General features: G+C 42.8%; 2 protein-coding genes across 2 annotated transcripts in view; one reads left to right on the top strand and one right to left on the bottom strand.

Moving 5' to 3' along the window:
- The first annotated feature begins 821 nt into the window (after positions 1-821).
- Positions 822-24,745, top strand: part of MOB4 (MOB family member 4, phocein) — an 84,663-nt gene continuing 60,739 nt past the window's right edge. Inside the window, exons 1-3 of the mRNA XM_073647854.1 lie at positions 822-977; positions 15,172-15,234; positions 24,123-24,223. Coding sequence (XP_073503955.1) covers positions 918-977; positions 15,172-15,234; positions 24,123-24,223 — 224 coding nt within the window. The 5' untranslated portion in view covers positions 822-917. The remainder of the gene's footprint in view (positions 978-15,171; positions 15,235-24,122; positions 24,224-24,745) is intronic.
- On the bottom strand, positions 18,025-20,332 carry LOC141160956 (uncharacterized). The gene is made up of 2 exons (XM_073645748.1): positions 20,054-20,332; positions 18,025-19,842 (listed from the first exon to the last, which is right to left on the bottom strand). Exons 1-2 carry the CDS (start codon positions 20,253-20,255, stop codon positions 18,662-18,664), a joined length of 1,383 nt encoding a protein of 460 aa, XP_073501849.1. The 5' UTR covers positions 20,256-20,332; the 3' UTR covers positions 18,025-18,661.

The raw sequence follows: 24,745 nt of genomic DNA, 5'->3' as shown, positions 1-24,745 counted from the left end.
ATGGCGGCCGTATAACACGGATGAAGATGGCGGCCGTATAACACGGATGAAGATGGCGGCCGTATAACACGGATGAAGATGGTGGCCGTATAACACGGATGACGTATAACACGGATGAAGATGGCAGCCGTATAACACGGATGAAGATGGTGGCCGTATAACACGGATGACGTATAACACGGATGAAGATGGCAGCCGTATAACATGGATGACGATGGCGGCCGTATAACATGGAGTACGATGGTGGCCGTATAACATGGAGTACGATGGCGGCCGTATAACAAGGATGAAGATGGCGGCCGTATAACACGGAGTACGTATAACACGGAGTACGATGGCGACCGTATAACACGGAGTACGTATAACACGGAGTACGATGGCGGCCGTATAACACGGAGTACGTATAACACGGAGTACGATGGCGACCGTATAACACGGATGACGATGGCGGCCGTATAACACGGAGTACGATGGTGGCCGTAAAACACGGAGTACGATGGCGGCCGTATAACACAGACGACAATCGCATCGCAGTGCTCGGACTGGCTAGCAGCTTTCCTGACCTGAGACTATAAGTACAGCCTGTCACGCTCCGGTCAGGAGAGCCCCGGCCAGTCCGAGCACTGCGATGCGATTGTCCTCCGTGTTATACCTTCCGTGCTATATAGCCGTCTGACTGCATCGCTCTCCAGTACGGAATTCACCAGTGGTGTCGGATACCTTCCACTTCTACAGAGCATTTCCCCAAACCCCTGTATGTGAATCCACACTTCCTAGTGCCTGCTGGATGACGCCCTGCAGTCCGACCTATGGGAAGGCGCACAGCAGACGCGTCAGACTACGGGGCCGGACCGCAGAGACATTGCTTCCGCCTACTCTGGAGACGGTGCCTCTGCTTGGACCTACATTTTGTCACTATGGTCATGGCGGAGGGAGCTACAGTCCTGAGAAGAAACAGGCCGGGCACCAGGAGCCAGGTACGAGCTACACGGCGCGTTCGGTGTCGGTTCTCCGGGAATGTGTGGCGGCTTCCTGCGGTTTCCGGAGCCTTTTCCTGTGTAATCAGGAGCCGGCTGGGAGCAGAAAAGCGCCATTTGCACAGTATCGGCCGCCATACTTTGTTTTGCTACCCTGCCCATGTAACAAGAGCCATTGCTACAGAAGAGTATGGCCGTGTGTATCCGTGTGACGGTGAAGGCTGCGCCAGCCACAAGGAGCGGAGCCCGAGGAGGTCGCCCTGATGCCTGTGGAGGAGTACAGAGGGAGCGCAGGGCTGTACAGGAAGCAGTGGGAGGCTGTGCAGTGGCACTACCCCTACTGGCTGTAACACCACCATCTGTGGGGAATATGGGGGAGAGCAGAAGCCAGCCAGCCAGCCTGTTGAATTGACAAGACACAAGTCTCTGGCAGCGGCTTTTGTTGTGTCCTCAGAGCCAGAGTTGGTAGAGTGTATAGGGCCTGTAAGCTGTGATGTTTTACTTCTAGTGCATGCACTGGAGGAGAGCCACTTCCCAGAAAGAGTTAAAAAAAAAAAAAAAAAAAAAAAAGTTCAGAAAACTAAATGCACAACAAAACGCCACATTTACAACCATACATCACATGGCATCTTGCAAAAAAAAACCCAAAACAAACCCCCAAGTCCTAGTAATTGTCACTGGAAAAAAAATAGTTATGAATATTTCAAAGTGATGATGGAAAACAAACCTAAACAATGTTTTTTCTTTAAGGCCACCAAAACTTGTGATCTTTGCTGTTGAGAAACCCATTAATTGTTACCTGACACACACTGTGCTCTGGCTTCTTCTTGCCAGACAGTTTTAATTTTCAGATTTTACCAAACTGGAATTTTTCCTTCCAGAAAAAAAGGGGGAGGGCAGTCCGGAGACAAGCAGGCCAGCTATGGAAGTGTAGCATCAGGCTAGAAGATCATACAGAAGGATCGCTTTCACTGGTTGTGCCCACACAGGGCACCACACTATGTACACCAGGGGGCACAAGACTTTTATACTACGAGGACCTCATTGTCACCTTTTTCTACTTTAAGGGACCACAATAAAACTTAAACTGCTTTGTGTTGTACTACTATGGCCAGGGCGGGCTCCAGGTTTTTGTGGGCCCCGGGCGAAAGAGTCTCAGTGGTCCATTTAACACATTCCACGATTCATGATGCACAGATACCGCTGAGAAAAAAAAAAAAAAAAAATTATATATATATATATATATATATATATATATATATATATATATATATATATATATATATATATATATATATATATATATATATATATATATATATATATATATATATATATATATATATATATATATGAATGGAGGCAGCATTCGAGTGCTACCTCCATTCTTTTTCTTGGATATTAAAAGGACTGGTGTGTACCTGGGAGGTTTTGCACCTTTTTTTTAAAAAAAATCTTTTTCTTGTGCTGCTTTTGATCTATATATATATAATTAGTACAGACCAAAAGTTTGGACACACCTCATTTAAAGATTTTTCTGTATTTTCATTATGAAAATTGTACATTCACACTGAAGGCATCAAAACTATGAATTAACACATGTGGAATTATATACTTAACAAAAAAGTGTGAAACAACGGAAAATATGTCTTTTATATTCTAGGTTCTTCAAAGTAGCCACCTTTTGCTTTGATGACTGCTTTAAGCACTCTTGGCATTCTCTTGATGAGCTTCAAGAGGTAGTCACCGGAAATGGTCTTCCAACAATCTTGAAGGAGTTCCCAGAGATGCTTAGCACTTGTTGGCCCTTTTGCCTTCACTCTGCGGTCCAGCTCACCCCAAACCATCTCAATTGGGTTCAGGTCTGGTGACTGTGGAGGCCAGTTCATCTGGCGTAGCACCCCATCACTCTCATTCTTGGTCAAATAGCCCTTACACAGCCTGGAGGTGTGTTTGGGGTCATTGTCCTGTTGAAAAATAAATGATGGTCCAACTAAACGCAAACCGGATGGAATAGCATGCCGCTGCAAGATGGTGTGGTAGCCATGCTGGTTCAGTATGCCTTCAATTTTGAGTAAGTCCCCAACAGTGTCACCAGCAAAGCACCCCCACACCATCACACCTCCTCCTCCATGCTTCACGGTGGGAACCAGGCAGGTAGAGTCCATCCGTTCACCTTTTTTGCGTCGCACAAAGACACGGTGGTTGGAACCAAAGATCTCAAATTTGGACTCATCAGACCAAAGCACAGATTTCCACTGGTCTAATGTCCATTCCTTGTGTTCTTTAGCCCAAACAAGTCTCTTCTGCTTGTTGTCTGTCCTTAGCAGTGGTTTCCTAGCAGCTATTTTACCATGAAGGCCTGCTGCACAAAGTCTCCTCTTAACAGTTGTTGTAGAGATGTCTGCTGCTAGAACTCTGTGTGGCATTGACCTGGTCTCTAATCTGAGCTGCTGTTAACCTGAGATTTCTGAGGCTGGTGACTCAGATAAACTTATCCTCAGAAGTAGAGGTGACTCTTGGTCTTCCTTTCCTGGGGAGGTCCTCATGTGAGCCAGTTTCTTTGTAGCGCTTGATGGTTTTTGCGACTGCACTTGGGGACACTTTCAAAGTTTGCCCAATTTTTCGGACCGACTGACCTTAATTTCTTAAAGTAATGATGGCCACTCGTTTTTCTTTACTTAGCTGCTTTTTTCTTGCCATAATACAAATTCTAACAGTCTATTCAGTAGGACTATCAGCTGTGTATCCACCAGACTTCTGCACAACACAACTGATGGTCCCAACCCCATTTATAAGGCAAGAAATCCCACTTATTAAACCTGACAGGGCACACCTGTGAAGTGAAAACCATTTCCGGTGACTACCTCTTGAAGCTCATCAAGAGAATGCCAAGAGTGTGCAAAGCAGTCATCAAAGCAAAAGGTGGCTACTTTGAAGAACCTAGAACATAAGACATATTTTCAGTTGTGTCACACTTTTTTGTTAAGTATATAATTCCACATGTGTTAATTCATAGTTTTGATGCCTTCATGTGAATGTACAATTTTCATAGTCAAGAAAATACAGAAAAATCTTTAAATGAGGTGCGTCCAAACTTATATGTATGTGTGTGTGTGTATGTATATATATATATAAATATATAAATTTATGTGTGTGTGTGTATGTATATATATTTATAAATATATAAATTAGTACAAGGCTGAAGATTTCACTTCTTACATTACATGAGTGATATCCCTTGTAAATTCCACAATAGCTCAGAAACCGGCGAATCGCTCCATACAGGATAATGGCCCGCATATAACGCTCCATACTGGCTGGCAGCTCTCCTGACCCGAGCGTGATAGCATGTATTTCTATGAACGGGCCATGCCATGCTCTGGCCAGGAGATCTGCCGGCCAGTCCAAGCATTGCGATGCCCTCCTCGTCCATGTTATACTGCCGTCTGACTGTGCCCTTAGAATTGCTCATTATTCCCTGTCTGCTGCTGCTTATGTCCTGTTCTATTAAGGTACGCACAGCGCTCACATATCAGACACGGGCAGCATGCACACACGCGAGCGCTGCGCTCACATGTCAGACATGGGCAGCGCTCACATATAGCACATGTCATATTTTAATCAGTAGTACATTAGAAAGTTGTTTGTAATTCTTGATGTACATCATTTTACTGACATCACTTCAAGGAGTTGTCCACAAGTCAGAAAACACCTTTCTCAATTGCTATATTCCCTGTATAGAATAAAAACAGCATATACGAGGGTCAGTCAATGAGTAATGCCTCCTATTTTTTTTCTCCTTAAATAAGGTAGTCATGTTAAATATTTGAATTTGACACAATTCCTCAAACCTTCTTCTCCAATCCACAGCAATTGCAACTTCCTGCACCAACAGGTGGCAGGACTGTATCCGTTTGCAAAATGGCTGACATCGATGTTCGTATTACACAACGTTCTGTGATTGAATTCTTGCATGCAAAAGGTGAAACGCCCATTCGAATTCATGAGAGACTGAAAAATGTGTACGGTGATGCAACAGTGGATGTCAGTACTGTTAGACGATGGGTTCGTCGCTGTAACACAGCTGAAGGGCCATCACCGTTGGCTGACAAAATGCGGAGTGGCAGGCCAGTAACCGCAGTGACTCCAAGTAACATTCAGCGAGTCGATGACATCATTCGTGGTGACCACCGGGTGACTGCAGATGAATTGTGTGGCATTATCTGCCTCAGTAAAGGCAGTGTGATGAAAATTATTGGACAACTGGGATACAGAAAAGTCTGTGCACGGTGGGTCCCAAGAATGCTTTTTACCATGCTGGAATACATGCCCTTGTTAAACGGTGGACCAAGACTGTGGAAATGGATGGAGATTATATTGAAAAGTGACAAATTAATCGTTAATGTTGTGGTTTTCAACCTATGTAATTGCATTTGAATTTGTTGCAATTAAAAGAAGAAAAAAAAATAGGAGGCATTGCTTATTGACTGACCCTAATACTTGCTTCTGGTGCCATTCCTGCAACATTGGCACTGAGGATCACGTGACGTTGTTAAGCCAATGAGTGGCCGCTTCACTCTCGCTTCCTTTGGATGTAAGTGACATTCGGAGGAGTTCGGCAGCAGTTCTCACTACTTCCGGTTATCTGTTTTGTACATGGGGAGTGAGAGTAAAGTGGTAAATCCTGGTTATTTGCTTAAAAACCAAGGCAGGCAGGGTATGTGACAGACTGCAGTGCATGATACAGCACAAGAGTACGTCATTTTTCCGCTCCATTTGCTGGGGGTCACGTGATTACCTTTTTTTTGTCCTTCTTGCCTGTGAGCGGCGCTATCCTTGGCCGCTCACAGGCAAGAAGGACGAAAAAAGGTAATTACAAAGACACTTATGGGTACATGCTAAATACATTGGGGCAATTGAAAAAAGTACTGGACAACTCTTAACTCTTAACTGCAAACATTGATTACACGAGAACCACAAGACTGATTTCTTCACCTCAGGTATCAGATTAATCAGTGCAGCAGCCCCAACATGATACTGCCTGTAGTTTACTCAGTAAAATCCTGCTGACAGGTTCGCTTTAAAATCCATTTCCCCGTCTGATGCTCAGGTTCTGGTGTTTTCATCTGGTTTTGCCACCGCTCCGTTCAGTCTCCTGCAGTTTGTGACCTGTCGGCTGCTCCAGTGTTTTCTGTGCGAGGCAGCGGTCAATACCAATGTAAGTCTATGAGAGACTTGTTCTGGCCTCATTCTGGCTCTCATAGACCTACATTGAGATCTTGTGACGTCTCTTCTGACTTGCGGCCAGTCAGAAGCTCCGCTCACAAGATGTTGCTGCGGGACCGGAGCGACGCTGAAAAGCCGTGAAGATGCCAGAGCGTGAGTACCGTATATGACTGGCCACGGGACCTGCGGTGATAATAATAAACAAAAACCTTGGAGTGTGCTTTAGGCTTAATTTATAAATCATTCATTTGTGCAGCACATCATCCTGTGTAACCAGGTGCTGTGCTGCCCATAATATGATGTTCTGTGTCCACAGAATGATCAGTTGTGTACCCATGCAAGTGCGGGCGGCCTTCTTAAACAAGCAAACAAATGGGAACCGATTAGGCTGCATATAGCTGATTTGTGGTCAGTGTAAATGGGCCCTCGGTCACGGTGATATACTTGCCTGCCTTCTCTTGCAGGTCGGATATATACATCTGCCCTTTTGTAGTAACAGGTCCATGGGTTGCCAGTTTCCAGCCCTGATGCCCGTTAAGCCACTCCCCCTTGCAGAGTGGGTGGGGAAAAAAGAAACCACTTTCGCTGTGCCCACCATAAGGATGAACAGGACATTATACAAGTAGAGGAGGGACATCCCTCCCCTTATTAAGCAGCAGCTGGGCATTCTGTACCTGCAGGAGCTCCTGTCACACAGTGCAGGGATGTGACTGATGGGAGCCTCTCACTAACCAATAAGCCATTTGATATTATGAGGGAGCGTGCTCATTGGTTAATGCAAGCTACTGCCACAGAGTCTCAGCCACTGATAGGAGCCTGTAATAACCAATGAGCGCTCTCCTATGCAGTGAAGGAAATCGCCCATTGGTTACTGAGCATCTCCGTAACTGCCAGCCCGCAGCCATCTTCAGGCAGTGACGCACAAACTGCAGATTGCACAGGTTCAGGATCAGCTGTTTCTAGTCTGCACTGCGCGGGCGGGGCCCGGGAGCAGGATGGGCGGAGCAGGGTGGGCGGGGCCCGGGTGCAGGGTGGGCGGGCTGCACGTTGGTTGCAGGTTGTGCACCTTTACGCTAATGTGAAAGTAACATGACCTCTTGCAGCCAGTATTATGTTTTCCCGATAATTCTCCAAATCCAATTGGAGGAGCAATATATAAGTGAAATAGTAGTGCATAGTACCATTTATCTTCTGAAGTTTGCTATTGTTTCCACACTCTGCAAGTTGCCCTGTTACTTTGCTGCCCAAATCAGTCGGTTAAGCTAAATGCCAGGTGCCTCCCATCTGAGCTCAGGAGCACGCATCTCTAAGCATGCTGATGGTTACGATCTGCAGGGAAACCAATGTGCACGCCCGGTGAGACATCACTGCCACTCTTTTCCGTTTTCATGAAGCTGTGTACACACACACTCCTTCATTTTGCTATGAAGAGCACAGCAGTCAAGATGTGTTTGACATTGGCTGCTGCACTCTGCACAATCGTGAATAGTGAAATGAGCGTTGTGATTTCCGAGGCTCTCTATTCAGAGCTCAGCAGCTCATGACAAACTCATTTTGACTGTGCACTGAGCTCTCCCACAGCCCTTGTGCGAGGAGAAACAAACCTACTGGGGGGTAGTTGTCTTAAATTTTAAGCATCACTTTTTTTTTTTCTTCTTTGATCCCTTTGTTAGGGATCACATATGTGAATATGATACATGTGGTTACCGTATTTTTCGGACTATAAGACGCTCCGGACCATAAGATGCACCTACTGTAGGTTTTAAAGGTTGAAAATAGGAAAAAAAATGTAAGCAAAAAATGTGGTCATGATGCCCTGTTATGGGGGAGGGGTTCTGCTGCTGACACTGGTATTGGGGTAATGTCCCCCAATTCTGTTAATATCCTCCATCCTGGTATAAGTGGCCCTCATCCCCATCCTGGTATACCTGGCCCTCATCCCCATCCTGGTATACCTGGCCCTCATCCCCCATCCTGGTATGCATGGCACCCCTTTATCCCCCATCCTGGTATGCATGGCACCCCTTTATCCCCCATCCTGGTATGCATGGCACCCCTTTATCCCCCATCCTGGTGTGCATGGCACCCCTTTTATCCCCCATCCTGGTGTGCACGGCACCCCTTTTATCCCCCATCCTGGTGTGCACGGCACCCCTTTTATCCCCCATCCTGGTGTGCACGGCACCCCTTTTATCCCCCATCCTGGTGTGCACGGCACCCCTTTTATCCCCCATCCTGGTGTGCACGGCACCCCTTTTATCCCCCATCACGCTGCCTACAAAAAAAAAAAAAATAAACAATCATACTCGCCTCCTCTCTCCTCCAGCCCTGTCCCGCTCTGCTGCCGACACTCTCACTGTGTGAGCCGCTCATGGCAGGGCGCGCATGGCCTCGCTGCCATGCGCCCTTACACAGTGTGAGACGCTGACTCTGTGCGTGGGGAGCAGTGACCATTTAGTCTGTTCAATAGCCGGCACACTGTACCGCAGCGCGGCTCCTTCTACCGCTCTGTGGTCAGTTTGCCTGCTATTAAGGACCCCCTTGGGAGTGGGTTGTAGAGAATATTCATGAGCTTTAATAGCGGAGACACAGACTGCAGAGCGGCAGCAGGAGTCGTGCTGCGGCTCCAGTGTGCCGGCTATTAAGAAAAATTAATATTCATTGCTCTCCACGCCCATGAGCGTGGGGAGCAGGGAATATTAATTTTCTTTAGTAACGTGCACAGCGCAGTCTGCAGCAGGCGGCTACTGCCTCCTGTGCCCCGCTGTTCCCCCGCTGCCTTCCCCCCCCCCCCCCCCCACCACCACCACGCACAGCCATGTGTATAGTATTTAGACTATAAGATGCACCCCCCACTTTCCTCCAAAATTTTGGAGGAAAAAAGTGTGTTTTATAGTCCGAAAAATACGGTATATACTCACCGGTCAGTGTCTTCATCTATTTTCATCCCTGCTCCGGTCGCTCTGGGACCACTTAACTGCTTTTGTAAGGTGCCGGATCGCTTGTGTGTTCCAGTAGTTTTTTTTTTTTTTCTCAATACAAGTCTATGGGACTCAAAATGAAGATTTTAAAAATGTGACCTCCTTTTCACACAGCAAACACTGTGTGATTTGGCATGTCACAACTGCACTCATATGGTGCCGGAGCGGGGCTGATTACGGGTGAGAATGTGACTACATGCATTACACTCATACATGATCCCTAACAAAGGGATAAAAACTCAGGAGTGTAGCTTTAAAAGTGTCCCCTATCCCTTTCATTTATAGCGAGAGAGAGACAAAAGGGATTATAGAAAATATATTACTGGTATATCTGTTTTGGTTCTCTACTGTACACCATGACCTCCACTTGGACTCCTTTAATTGAATTTGTCACCAGGTTTTGATATGTCATCTGAGAGCAGTATAATATAGGAAAAGAGACCCTGATTCCAGTGATGTATCACAACTGCTGCAGCCAGTAAACTATCAGTTTTTAGATGTAGCAGAGCTCAAAAGCTAGCCCCGTCCAGCCCCCTTGTTAGTTGTTTTCTGTGTATTGACAATAAGCTGCTAATCAGTGCTGGATGCATCTGGGCATTGTTAATCTGCTGATAAAACACTCATTGTATAGAAACAGCAGCACATAACATAAGTGACTCATCCCTGAAATCAAGGTCTCAGCTCCTACCTCATGCAGCCCTCATATTACATAGCGTAAACCTGCTGACATATTTTTTTTTATTACTGCCTCTTCACTGTAAACCAGCAATCTGCTTCTATGTGCATTACTCTGACCGTCACATTGAAGATCTTATAGGAATACTGTACATACAGCAGTCTGGTCTGACTCGTATACGCTGGCAAGAATGTTTGTATTTATATTTATTCCATGTGTGTGTGTTTCTCTATAAAGGTATTACAGATAGTTTGACATTACATATTCCTGCAGATATGAAAATAAATATATATTCAGTCATTTTTTCAACCTGACATACGTATTACACACTATGCTCCACACACATACCCACACACATACACACACATATATATATACATACATACATACATACATACATATACACACACACACACGGTGGGCCATTTGTATGGATACACCTAAATTAAATGGGAATGGTCAGTGATATCAACTTCCTGTTTGTGGCACATTAGTATATGGGAGGGGGGACCATTTTCCAGATGGGTGGTGACCATGGCGGCCATTTTGAAGTTGACCATTTTGGATCCAACTTTATTTCTTTCAATGGGAAGAGGGTCATGTGACACATCAAACTTATTGAGAATTTCATAAGAAAAACAATGATGTGCTTGGTTTTAATGTAACTTTATTCTTTCAGGAGTTTTTTACAAGTTTATGACCACTTATAAAATGTGTTCAAAGTTCATGCGTTTTTAATGCGTCTTCGCAGCGGAAATGGCGCCGCGGAAACGCATTAAATCTGCATCGTGGGCACACAGCCTTAGACAAACTAGACTGGGTGAAATATCCTATAAATTCCAAGCTACAAGTTCCCCTTCACGTATTTTTTGAAAAAAGTAAAACTAATCTCCATATTCAAAAACCGCCATCCAATAATGAAGCCTGCATTCCATGTGTCCACGCATACCATCCTACTGTAGCATCCATTTCGCATACCATCCATATACACGGGCCTCTACTAGGCAGGGCATATCCCCAAATCCCAGAATACAAGTCTCAAACTAATGTGTCTCCAGAGACCCCTGTCTCCACTGCTTCAGCTGATCCAATGTGATCAAATCTGAATATCTCACACTGATAAAATGTAACGCATTAAAACATTCTTCTCTTGTAAGACAAATTACTTGATCTGTCTAATAAGATGCCCCTGTGGCCTATTTGTATGTAGGTGAGACTACACCACACATTACAGACCGAAATTGCTAGCTACAAATCTACCATATGCTATGGCAAAACATGGTTACCAATATCACACCATTTCAAAGAAGCAAGTCACACTGAGATTCCAAGAGCGAGACAGGGTGGTAACCGTGAGAGTGCTTGAACTGAGGGAATCCTATTGGGTACACACCCTTCAAAGTCCATCACCATGAGGTCTCAATAGAGAATGATTTATTGTTATAGATATATCATATAAACATTGAGACTAATGTGAGAGCCTATATTTTAGACCCATTGAATCCTATCTTCCAGTCAAGGGATGATGGCTCATCTGTCTTATGTGTCCTCTATATTCGGTGCAGAAAGACAATCATTCCACTACTCTTCTTGTCCCCTACTTTATAACTTGTTTGCATCATTGTATGCCACCTTCATGTTAGTACTCGCCTCCTACCTATACTCTGGGCTGCTGATACGCTCAGTTCATTGCAGCTTCCACCACTCTAATCACCATCCCACTACCCCACCCACGGCACGTTCGTTGTTTGGTGACGTGCGCCACACAGCCACTTGCATCAGTAGCAACCGCTATGACCCGCATCTGGCCGGTGACGTTACTTCTGGCCAATACTCACAATTTAAAGGGGAGTGTTCAGTACGCTGCCTGACATCCAGCAGACACTGCACAGCATCATTGCACAAATCACAGCTTGCGCTGTATTGCAGCTATTTCTACTTTTCTCCAGCCACAATTTAAGGTGCTGATTGCATCATCCCTATCCATTTCATGCCATCTTATCAAAGTATCTTTTTTAACCGGTGTACCATGCATATCATATGTTATATAATACTGAAAAACATGGGCGTCAATAGTCCATCAATGTATATTTGATAGATTTTATTTTAGTTTATAGCAAAAAGTTGGCAAAGAATTACATGTATAAAAACAAAATCAGCAGCCAAATAGACTTGGGTAGTAGTGGCTTGTGGTCTAGACATATATAATGAGAAGCGAGAGTGTATCAAATTGCAAGTAACAAAATGCGATAAAGTGCTTGTGCTGAGGTAATATGTAGCAGCAAAACAGAGGTGTGTATATTCCCATCTACCAATCAAGAAATCAAAACATGGAAGCAGTCCATATATAGCAGCTATTGGTGTGTGCCTATAGCCTAGAACATAGTAATGCTGCAATGAAAGACTTTTAACATCATAGTAGAAACAGATCTCAACAGTAAGATACGATTATCTCTTACCCATATCTCCTCATGGTGACCTCTTGCCTACAGCCCTGATGTGCGTTTCGCGTGGGCTTCCTCTTGGGGAGTTACCAGTGTGAGATGTGTAATGAACACAGAACAGTAGAAATGAACTTTGTAAAGAGACGAACACATTTGCTGTATTTCTTACAGCTCTGCTGTATTGTAACAATATTGCAGTCCTGTCTGCCTGTGAGATGGAAGCTGAGAGGAACCTGCAGATGTGTCAGGTATAATCACACACAGCTCTGCAGTGAGAGCAGGAGAGCAGAGAGCGGCCATTACACATCACACTGGGAACTCCTCCTTTTATTTAAAATAAATCTATTTAAAATGTAATCTCTGAAGGCAGATTCTAAAGGAGATCCATCTCCGGACCATAGTTCTTAACAGCTCATTTACATATATAAAAAAAGGTGAATTCTCCGGAATAAGATTTTGGATTACATATATCTAGGTATCATTTTATGCTGCTTCCTTGACCTGATTGGCCATATAGACTGCTTAGGAGGGTTCAACGTACTGACAGATTCCCATTTAATACCTTCTAGGGACCAGATGTTTTATTATTTCCTAATATGTAAAACCATAGAATTCAAAGCAGGAGGGTTTTAGTAAGTACAACCATCAGGGAATTTCTTATAGGTACTCGTAGATTACTGCAAATGGCAATGCTGCAGTGTTCAAAAGGGAAAGACATAATAGCTACACAGTTTGAGGATTTCACTGGGGAAAAAAATCACCCTGATCCAGTACCGGGGCCCTCTACAGTTAGTGACCATTGGAGTCTTCTCTGTTTTTGTACAGTGCTGCATGTTGTTATACCGACACTTGAAGAGTTCGATGCTATTATGTGACTGCAGACTTGTGAATTCTCACATCTCGGATTACGTGCGCTAAGGATTCACCAGTGCCGTGAGTGCGTGGTCATGTGATCGAATGTATGTGATTTGCATGCTTCCGGCCACATTCCGACTAGATTTCTCCAGCCTTGCCCAATACACTTGCATTGAGTAAGTCTACACACGTCTAGTCGGCATGTGACTGCATGTATGCAAATCACGCGCATGTTGGAATTGGAGAATCCTCAGTGCTCTTTGTGATCAATGTGGGCATTCACAAGTCTACAATCCCACTTAACCTTTCTCCCATGAAAGAGGGGCACTCAAGGATTCAACTGTGGGATTATTGTCACACAGATTACACACTTAAATTTGGGGGATTATGGACAGGTCAGTTGAGTAGGGTGGAGAGAAATTGGTGAGGACCCAGCTCGGTTTGTTACCGGATTCCCATCTTCCGGTTCAAAGTATGTTTGTTTAAGTCTTAAATATTTGTATTGATTGAACTTGTCTCTTATTCCACGGGCATCATAATTTACCAGAGGTTCCCTTTACCGCATGGCTCGGTCATGGTCAGGTGGAAACTTGGTTCATTATATAACATAAACTCACTTCAGTATTGTCCAAGCCTATGTGCACACACGTTGGGTTTTGCGGCAGATTTTTATGCAAATTTTCAGCTGCGTTTTGCAGTACCATCAAAGTCTATGAAAAAACAGAATGCTCTGTTCACACATGTTGGCCTTTTTTTTTTTTGCTGCTTATTTTGTGACTTGGTTGTGTTTTTGGAAAATGGAGCATGTCACTTCTTTTAGTGTTTTTGCAGCAGAAAACACACCTGCGTATTTGCAGCGTTTTTTCACCCATCGGAAGTAATGGATGGTCAAAAAAACACAGCAAAAATGCACCAAAACCTCCTTTTTTTTTAACGCAGCTGTTTTCCTGCCGGAGAAAAGTTAGCAGCAGAAAAAAAACACGTGTGTGAACATAGCCTAAGACACAGGTGTACATTTGTAGTTTCTTTAAATGTGTATTGTGTTGGGGAGTGTCTATACAAATTATAAATGTAAGGGTTTTGTCTCAGGTGCTTAAACAACTTTGCCTTTTATTAAAAATATTCTCTGTTTTCAAGAGCAGAGGGACTTTTAGTTCTACAGTTTACGTCCCCGTCTTGGTGGCTGGTTGCAGATGTTATGCTTTAGAGACAGCAAGCGTCACTCTGAAGCTGGAGAAGGGATTCTCTCCTAAAGAAAGATTACTAGAACAGGAGGTGAAAATGTACTTCACAGGGAAAAAAATCTAGTATAAAAATCCCAGTAACGACAGTTGTTGAGGATGGTCAGACTTGGAACCGCTAGTGGCAAAGTAAAACTGCACAGAGGAGCAGTTCTGGTGTAGGCACAAGTCCTGCTAGTACTGAAGAGCTGAAGGCGGTTTACACGCTGCTCACATCTGTGTTGTGCATGATGGTCTGCAGAGACGTTACTGACGTATGTGGTCTGTATTTTTGCATTTTTAAATGCATTGTACTTCTACATTGAAATTTAAAAACTTCTAAAGTTTTTCATGAATTTTACATAAAAAAATACAAACTTTGCTGATTTTAAATGTCTTCTAATATTTGACTTTTCAAAGGGAACATGTCAGGCGATTCATGCCAGTCTGTGGGCAGCATGTATCGCAGCCTGGCTGCACAATAGCAGCCAGACATATATTCTCTGAAATACCCCGGCTGGCTCTTTCCAGTGCCATTGCAGATGATAGACAGATTAATCCCTTGTGTATACATAAGAAAAGACCTGTCAATCATCTTCAGCAGCACTGGGAAGAGACGGACGGTCATAAAAGTATATTTTCTCCAAAACGTTTCAGAGCATAATATCCCTTCAATTTGTTGCCTGCGGTTTGGGCAGCATGAATAGTCTGAAAGGCCCAATTAGGAGTATATAAACGTGTATCAAATTTGTTTGTTTTCTGATTTTTATCGTTTTATTTTCTCTCTAGGACTTCTACAGCTGGCCAGATGAATCCTTTGACGAAATGGACAGTACACTTGCAGTTCAACAGGTAAAGCAAGACTGGTAAATTTATAGTGTGGAGATAAAGAAACTACGTAGAGGCCGATAGAATTTTGCTATTGCAGGAGGAATTTTTTTTATTTTTTTTACTTTGCTTTGCTAAGTCTTTCAGCTTAGGAACACTAAATCGTGTGGTCCATGTAAAAACATTTTACATTTTGTCAAATCTTAAGAGCCAGGACACCAATAAACCTACAAATACTGCCACCTAACTTTTTGAGATGTTCTCAAGTGTTGTCTGCATAAATTCTTATAGCCAAGCAACTAAAAATGTTGGAGTCATCTTGGTGTCTCTCAGGGATCGATGGGGACTTTTCCCCCACTGTGTCTACAGAGTTAAAAAACAGCGTTGCACAATACTTTAGGGCCACGGCCCCACTATCTGTATTCGGTCAGTATTTTTTCTCAGGAGTGGGAGCCAAAACCAGGAGTGGGTGATAAATGCAGAATTGGTGACTTGTTTCTTTTATACCTTTTCTCTGATTGTTCCTCATCTGGTTTTGTCTTCTACTCCAGAGAAAAATACTGACCGAATACTGACCAAATACTGACAGTGGGGCTGTGGCCTAATGCTCCATAACAGGTATGGAGCTGGCTCAGAAGCAGTGCTCCACACTGGCCAGATGCTGGCTGTGTATTACATAGCCTTAGAGACAGATGCCAGCTATGTGCCCACAATCAGGATATAGCGGTGTATTTTTGCTGCTTCCAAAACGCTGCGTTTTAATCACGCAGGCAAATCCGCATGTGTTCAGTGAACAATGTGGAGTTACCGCACTGAAGTGGGTGTATGGAGCGGGCTCACCCCATATCCAGCAGGTCATGGCTGTGTTACAGCTAGGACCTGCCTCTAACAATCGCTGGTGGAGCGAAGCCCCGTCCACAATTAACCTGTGAAATGCCACTATCAAACGGACAGCGACATTTAACATGTGGCGGCATGGGGGGGTGTCATTCCATGTGCCCAATGGTGCACTGTACCTGCAGTATGATGCCGGGCTTCAAAGGAAACCATGATTTCTATTATATACAGCGATGCTGTGGCATCATTGTGTGTGTATATAGCACAATTGATCAGAAGATGGTATCCCAAAAAATAAGCCATCACACCGCTCCTGCCACATTCCATGAAAGTAGGTGAATGCTTGTGGGAGCACCTGTAAGGCAGTCAGTACTCATCCTTTTTCCAGCAAAAGCGGTAATGGGAGGGGCAGGTGAGTTGGTGTGGTGACTACTCAGACCTGTCCCAGCAAGCAAGAAGAGCAGTCTCTTAGGTGAAGCATCACATGAGTAAGAATTCGTGAACAATGGAAGGAGTGGTTAGGCTAATTAGGAATGAAGAAAAAATAAAGTTAGATTTGAACTTGTGGTCATGAGGGCCCATCATCTGAAATAAGAAAAATAGAATCAATAACAAGTTTTAGACAAGAGTGTAGTGGGGTGACTGTAGGTAGGACGGCTGTGTGAAACCGTCCAGTATCGTTAGAACATGTTCCATTCATGGATCTGGAAGGTGGAAATCTCTACAAGCCATTGATGGGTTGTCAAACACTAATGGTTTGTCAATCTGAGTCTAGCCGGGAACTGAAGCTGGAATCCATAGATTTTTCACGATCAAGAATTTGCAGATTGGAGGAAAGGCGTGTATTTTTTTTTTTTTGAGCAACTAAAGTTGAGTAGTCTAGGAAAATTAGAATTCACTGGCTTTGTACTTCCAAGAAAAGGCAGTGTTTTGTAATTGCTTGCAGGATTTCTTTCATTTGAAAGTAGAAGATCTTGCTATGACCTGACAGGGTGGAGATCGATGGTCTTTGTGTTCTGTCTCTGTAGCCATGGTAGGAAGGGCTAGATATATGTTTAAAGCTGTAGGAATTTCTGTTGTCATGAACTGGATGAGATTGTTTCCTTTCACCGATCTCAACCAGGAATTCCTAAGAATCTAAAATTGTTCTGTCTACATCTGTTCTCCAGGTCATCAATCTTTTCTTGTAAGAGTCTGGTGGTGTCTTCCTGGAAGGCCAGCTTGTCTTGGTGCGAGTCCATAGAGGTTTCTATTTCAAACACTATTTTCCATTTCATTTATTTTTTTGACTGACGCAATTTGTGTGAGGGAATTGTTTGTTGTAGTGTGCAAAAGATCAAGTTTTTAATCGCGAAGAGGCATAATCAGGTGAGTGCCCTCTTGTGCTACGGATACCTCAGGCGTGTTCTTGACTTCAGGAGATTTGGAGGAATCACTTTGTTGATAGATTTGCAGATTTTGATTTGCACTTATGTCCGATTTGGGTAGGTTAGGCAAAGGAGATCTAGTGTTCAGATCTGGTACTTTGGTAACGTGTCTGTCAGCTCTGCTGAAGGGTGTAGAAGGTGTATGTGACATTTGGGGGAGCTGGCTTTTGTTTTTATTCTTCCCATACCTTGGAAATTAGTAAATGAATTTGTCCATAATGAGAGAAGCTGTACGAAGAGAGGGAATATAAAAAGATGTTTTCTAAGGATAAAAACAAGATTGCCATTTAAAGAAAGCAGGGTGGATTTGATTTAAATCTAACTGATTTAAATCACTAGTCAGTAAGGCTTGATTTAAATCAGTGATTTAAATCAAAGTTTCTACCTAAACTAGTTCTTGCTACTTTAACATGCAAGTAGATGAAGACATTTAGAATCACTTTTTATATTACTTTTTTCTCCCCAGTTTAATGGGTTAATCATTCATATTTGGACACCACTGTTCTGTTGTACTTAGGAAGGAGAAAAATAATCCTGACCTTAATAACAATTTAAATAGATTTATTCAACTGAAACAATAACAACATTACAGCATAAGTTATTTGCTTAAACAAACATCCATGTTTGTTAGCTAATTTGCCTAAACAAAATATATATATATTTTAAGAAACTTAGACTGTCAGCCCAGCCGACACATGAAAAACTTAAATACTACTGTCCCTGCTGTCCTCTGTAGCTCACTCGTCGTCATCTTCATCATCATCTTCTTTGTTCCTATTCATAATCTGGAAAAGAAAAACAAGCTTTCCTGCTTTATTGGGTCCCAACCGATTTCTCAATTTAGAATGAATGAGTCCAAAGGAAGAGAATATTCTTTCAACGCCTGCAGAAGAAGCTACTGCTGTTAAAAGTGAAATCATTACTTGAACAGTCTCTAAATCCAAGCGCTTAAGTGACTTCCACCAGTTTACTGGTGTGACCTTCCTTAAAATATCTTCAGCAAACATATATTTCTTGAATGGTTCCCCCTTAGCTCTGAAGTTTATTATAGTTGGCATTAAAGATGGATGATTGCTGGATACCCATGTCATAGCTAACTCCTCTTCCTCAGCACTTAGGTTTTGACCCTGATATTGGATATTGACAATATTTGCCAAAAAATGAGCTGGAGTCAGTGCTTGTCCCATTCATTTGTTTACTGCTTGTAATTTAATTCTGTCCATGTGTAGTTCTGTTTTTAAGTGTTCACTCAGTTCCTTCCAAATTTCAACAGCATCCGCAATAAAACAGCTATTTTTCTGTATTTTGTTTAAAGCTTGAGAGATGGGTTTCAGGAAGCTCAGCATATGTTCAACATTTCTCTTAAGCCCAATGTTGAGGATTTTGGCCGTGACAGTGCCATCTATTTTATCTCGATTTTCTTCACAAAGTGTCATCAGAATAGGCCAGTTTTTGATATACTGCTCAAAACAGTCCACCACAGAGTTCCATCTAACATCTTGTGGGAGCGTTAGCTTGGTTCCACCCATCCTTTTCAGAGCTGCTGCAGCAAAATGATTATTACGGAAGTATTTAGCAATTTCAACAACATTAGCCTTTATTTCTGGAACACTTAAGTCTTTGGCTAAGAGGTGCAGCAAATGAGCACTGCAACCATATGTTATTAGCAGCTTTGTATTCCCTCCCTGCTCTTCTAAATTTCTTCTCATCTTGGATACGTTTGCAGCATTGTCAGTGACCAAACTGTGTACTAGACATTTGAATTTTTGTTCACATGTTGTTATAGCTTTTACTGCCACTTCTTGTAAGTATTCTGCTGTGTGTGCATTTCCTGACGTATCAGTTGTTTGTGCAAGGAAGACTTTACCTTCTTCTGTTGTTATACAAGCACATACAATAGGATCATTGTGGACATTACTCCACCCATCAATACTTAGGTTAACAATTTTACCCTCCAGAGCTGTTGCACATTGCTCCATTTCTCTGTCATACACTTGATCCAGCAGTTTCCCTGCAACATCAGCTCTGCTGGGTGGACTGTATCCTGGTCTCAGTGACTGAACCATATTAATGAAATGTGGGTTCTCAGTCAGACGGAAAGAAGAGTTTGTTGCATAAATAAACTGGGCAATTTTTTCATCAATCAACTCTTTTTCTAATCTGCTAGTTCTTATCACAAACCTATCTATGGTGGTTCCAGGAGGTAAAGGTTTTTTCTTCCTTTTGGGTGATGGTGATATGTGGCTGTGGGTGTCTGATGATGATGCTGCTGCTAATGAAGCACTATCCTGGATGGATAACTCTGAAACTGTAGAACAGGATGATGGTGATCTTGGAGGTGGATAGTTTCCAGAATCCATGAATTCCCCTAAACAAAAAAAGTCAATGCTGTTATTTTATTGTTTATACAATTTCTGCTTATTGTACACAACACATCACTGCCCCTGCCCCAAAAGGAATATTTGTTTTTCCTCATAACTGTACCAAATGACAGTAACATGCAGTAATAATAAGAAATATAATTTTTCTCACACATGACAGTTCAGTCTTTAGAAATAGGATTCAATAAAAATGTTTACCAACAGATCCTGCCTGTTCAGAAGTGTTTCTTTGGTCATCTTCATCACCGCACTTCTCATGATGTTGCCTCATTCGCGCCACCAGGCCTTGCATCTCTTTGTTGCATCGTTTGCATTTTGCACGCATGCCTGCCTTACCGATAGGCGAAGGAGCTTCATTAAAATATTCCCAAACTGGGTCTCTTTTACGGCCTGCTGCCATTATAAGGAAAGAATGTAATAAACCTCAGATCGTACACACAAACAGATCCTGACTTGTCTGTCTGTGGCTATGCTGCAGTATTGTGCTCAAAGTTTCACTTTCATTTTCTTGTCTGCTTGCCCTTCCTCCTCCTCACACTTAGATTCACATTCTTCTTGTGCTGTGCAGATCTATTCCACTCCAAACAATCAGAAACATATTGTCTAAAGGCCCTGTCACACATAACGAGATCGCTAGCGAGATCGTTATTGCGTCACGGTTTTGGGATCGCTGGGGAGATGTCAAACATGCAGAACTTTCCAACGTTCTCGGCCGCCCAAGCGATCTAACCAACGATCTCGGCGGTCGTTGGATGCTTTCACACAGCAGCTATTTCAACGATCCACACCTTGATAGGGACTGTATTGTGTCAGAAAGGCGTGCATAAAATTACTTTTCCGCACCCCCCTCATCTCCAATAGGTGGACGCTACTGCGTTCTGATTGGGTGGCCTTGGTGTAACACTGCGTCTCCGGTCAGATGGGATCTCTACTGCGTCTCCATTAAAAATGGAAACATATTTGAGACCCCAAACAATACCTACCTCGCTAAAGATGCCTGATTTCTTCAAAGTGGAGTCACAGCCGGAGAACGCTGGTGGGATCTGAAAAAAACAAGGACGCAGTAGCGACCACCAATCGGGGACGAGGAGCGCAGAAAAGTCCAATTTATGCACGCCTACATGTCTCAGTTCTGAATCGCTAACGAGGTCGTTGGCTAGGTGTCAAATACAGCGATGCACACTGCCCAGCGGGAGCGCAACGACCCAGGAATGGTCCAGGAAGCTTTGTAATGATCAGCGATCTCACAGCAGGGGCCGGATCGTTGCTACCTGTCAGACATAACGAGATCGCTAGCGAGATCGCTATTGCGTCACCAAAACCGTGACTCCTTAGCGATCTCGCTAGCGATCTCGTTATGTGTGAAGGGGCCTTAACTTCTTGGACTTGGCACTGAAGGGGTTGATTCTGTATTCATAGGTTTGTAGAACAATAGGATTAAGGTCTTTTTCTCAACTCTGTTCATGTTGTAACATTTTTGCCGTGAAGAAGAGGCTGGGACCTCTGCGGAGTCAAATTCAGTTTTGAGAACTGCGTAAGTAAAGCGAGCGTCTGTGATAATATAGGAGAGAAACTGCCCACTAATCCTACAGAAACCTCTGGAAGAGCATGGCATTGTGAATGTTACACATATACAGCCTTTATTCTACTGAGTTAAACAACTCAGCTTTATCTCATGATGGAAGAACCTTTGGATGGTAAAATATTTTCCTCAAAAAGCAGTTTATTGAAAAAAATCCGATTTAAATCAAAAAAATCCGATTTTTTTTTTTATTTTTTAAAAAAAAAAACATTGATTTTTATCCACCCTGAAAGAAAGTCTTGCTACATTTGTAAGGGGGTGTCAGTGGCTTAGGCAAAAGGCTCTTTTACAATGTAATCTTATGGAGCCTTGTTCTGATGCTGCATAGACTTATGTTGTAAGGCTAAGTGCACACGATGCGTATTTGAAGCGGAAATTTCCGCTTCATTTCCGCATGTCCTTTTTCCTGGAAAACGCATGCGGAATTTGTCATGCGTTTTTCGCGCGTAATTCGCGCGTTTTGCACATGCGGAATTGCCTTGCGTTTTCTACTGCATTGTAGATGGCAATTCCGCATGCGTAAACGCACAAAGAATTGACATGCTGCGGAATTTTCCGCACAACAAAACGCTGCGGAAAATTCCGCATCGTGGGCATTACAATTGCGGAATGCCATAGGGGACCATGGCAGAAGGCTAACATGCGTAATTCATGCGTTTACGCTGCGGAATTTTCCGCACAAAATACGCATGAAATACGCATCGTGGGCACATAGCATAAAAGTCATTTCTGGGCCACGCAGAGTGCAGCATAACCACGTGACCCGGAGAGTCTGAAGAGCAGTGGTGTCATTCAGAAGAGGATGATTAACACCTAAAAAAGGATGATATACATAGTGTGTAAAATAATAAAATATGAAGATGTAAAAAGGAATAGTGGAAAGAAAAAATGTTGACCTAGGTTGATATGAGGGTGTTTAAATTTTAGAACATTTCATAGTTTTAAGGTTGACGGTAGACATAAGTCCATCTAGTTCAACCCATAGCCTAACATGTTGACAAAAACCCCATGAGGCAGATACTAATTTCTGCGTGGTAGAAAAAGGTGGGCACTGCAAATAACTTGGGGTGCTAGACAAACATTGCATGGGCAAGTATCGAGTCAGAAGAGCGAGCTTGTAAGGGAAAAAAGTGTGCACACACAATGTTAAAGATGATAAATGACTCTGGCTCCTGCAAATTGTCAAAGCCCTAATTGGCATAGAAAAAGCAGACCTTATCAATGCTGTTTTTAAACATTGATTTAACTGAATACCATTATACAGGGCTGGCTGAGCAGGGATTTTAGTCATACATATGGGAATGCTGCTGGGTTGGAGGGCATGGGTGACCTGACAGGTTCCCTTTAAGCTCCTCCCTTGCATACATACATGGAGCATTACTGGGCACAATGTGAAGTAGCCAGGAGTTCCTTTCCATGATAAAGGCATATGCCTCACAACCCTATGTTGTGTATGTGAGACATACACCATTATCATGGTTAAGGGACTCCTGGCTACTTCACATTGTGCATAGTGATGTTCGATGTATGTAAGGGGGTTGCTTAACATATGTTTTATTTCAAGACTATTATATGGTTGATTTTTGTGCCCTCCACTATACTTTGGACCGTGCAGGGATTTTTAGTATCCTTATTCCTTGAAACTAACTGATATACTTGCATATTTATTCCCTGCATATTATAATATACTATTCTAGTAATTTTCCTTTTACTACCTATGTATATATACTTTTTTTGCTTGTTTAATTGGTGTCATGCTTGTTTCCTTTCTTACCCCAAAAAAGTGTTCAATTTGTTCCACAAAAAATAAGCCCTCCTACAGCGCTGATTGCCAAATTGTAAAAAAGTTACAGCTCTAAGAATATGGCAACAAAAAAAAGATACTATTTATTGTATTATACCTCCAAAATATAAAAGACACAAGTGCTCAGCATAGAACACAAGAATATGATCATAGCCATATACTGAAAATGTTACGTACCCCAAAATGTTACCGTTAAAACCCCTAACTTTTACAAACTAAACAAGCCTCTACTGAGGTCTCTCATTGTAAAAATAAGGGGTTTTCCACATTACTGGTAGAACAAAGACTCTGGAAATGCAACATGTCTCCCACCCACACAAATAAAATTCAGTGAAATCTGTGCTCCCAGTTCCAAATACCCCCTCCTTCTGAGCCCCACTGCGCCTAAACCCGCAGTAAGCGGCCACATGTGTGGCATTATTGTAGTGGGGAGTGCACTTAAAGTGCATCTGTCAGCAGTACTGTAAAGATTACACAAGAACCATAGGACGGATTTCATCAACCAAGTTATTTTAATCAGGGTGATGTCGCCCACCTGACAGTGTATGTGGTTTACTGAGCACAATCCTGCTGACAGGTGCGCTTTAACAATTTACAGGGTGCGTGTCTCCAGAAGCACAAGCTGGACACAATGTATGGGCACCAAATGGGCACATCTGCATTTCTCCAGAAAAATTGTTTATAGGCTATATTGGCACTTATTTGTGTATTTGGAACATGAAGGAAATTGTTTAGTTGCTGGAATAAAGTAGAACAACATAATGGTGGTCGTGTAACCGTGTTTAAGGACCTGACAGGTTCCCTATAAACGCTAAAAATCTAACTCTGCTTCCATAATGTTTTGCATAGGCCTCATGATACTTATCATTTTTGTTTTGCAGTATATCCAGCAGAATATAAGAACAGATTGTTCCAACACTGATAAAATTCTAGAACCTCCTGAAGGTCAAGATGAGGGGGTTTGGAAGTATGAGCATCTTCGGTAGGTATTATGTTTGGATAAATTTGGCTCTAGTTTGTTTTCTGAAGTTTAGGTTTAGGCTGTGTTCACACATGTTGGGTTTTTCAGCGTTTTTTACTGCAGATTTTTATGAAAATTTTCAGCTGCGTTTTGCAGTACCAGCTAAATCCTATGAGAAACCCAGAATTCTCTGTTCACACATCTTGTGTTTTTTTTTTTGCGTATTTTATGCCTTGGTTGGGTTTTTGGAAAATAGAGCATGTCACTTCTTTCAGCGTTTTTCACCCAGTGGAAGTAATGGGTAGTGAAAAAACACTGAAAAAAACATCATGTGTGAACATAGCTATGAGGTTTTGCTTCGTTTATAGTGAAAGTAAGCAAGTACAGCAGTATTTTTGGGATTTTACCATCTTGTCTTGGTCACTGAGATGGTTGTTTATATTAGGAGTGTTTAATTAAATTATTGATGTGTACAGTTTAAACATTGGTTGAGCTACCTGTGGCTCATTGAGGTGTGAAATTGAACAATGTCTGTGCAACTCA

Source organism: Phyllobates terribilis, unplaced genomic scaffold (assembly GCF_046119375.1).
Source record: "Phyllobates terribilis strain yellow unplaced genomic scaffold, ASM4611937v1 Scaffold_9__5_contigs__length_417890890, whole genome shotgun sequence".
Lineage (NCBI taxonomy): Eukaryota > Metazoa > Chordata > Amphibia > Anura > Dendrobatidae > Phyllobates > Phyllobates terribilis.
The sequence above is the reverse complement of the archived record's forward strand: the minus strand, read 5'-3'. Positions and strand labels throughout refer to the sequence as shown.

Coding starts and splice junctions, on each gene's coding strand:
- LOC141160956 (XM_073645748.1), bottom strand. CDS start 20,255: ATGGCAGCAGGCCGTAAAAGAGACCCAGTTTGGGAATATTTTAATGAA. Junction 19,843..20,053: donor TGAACAGGCAGGATCTGTTG/GTAAACATTTTT, acceptor TTTTTTGTTTAG/GGGAATTCATGGATTCTGGA.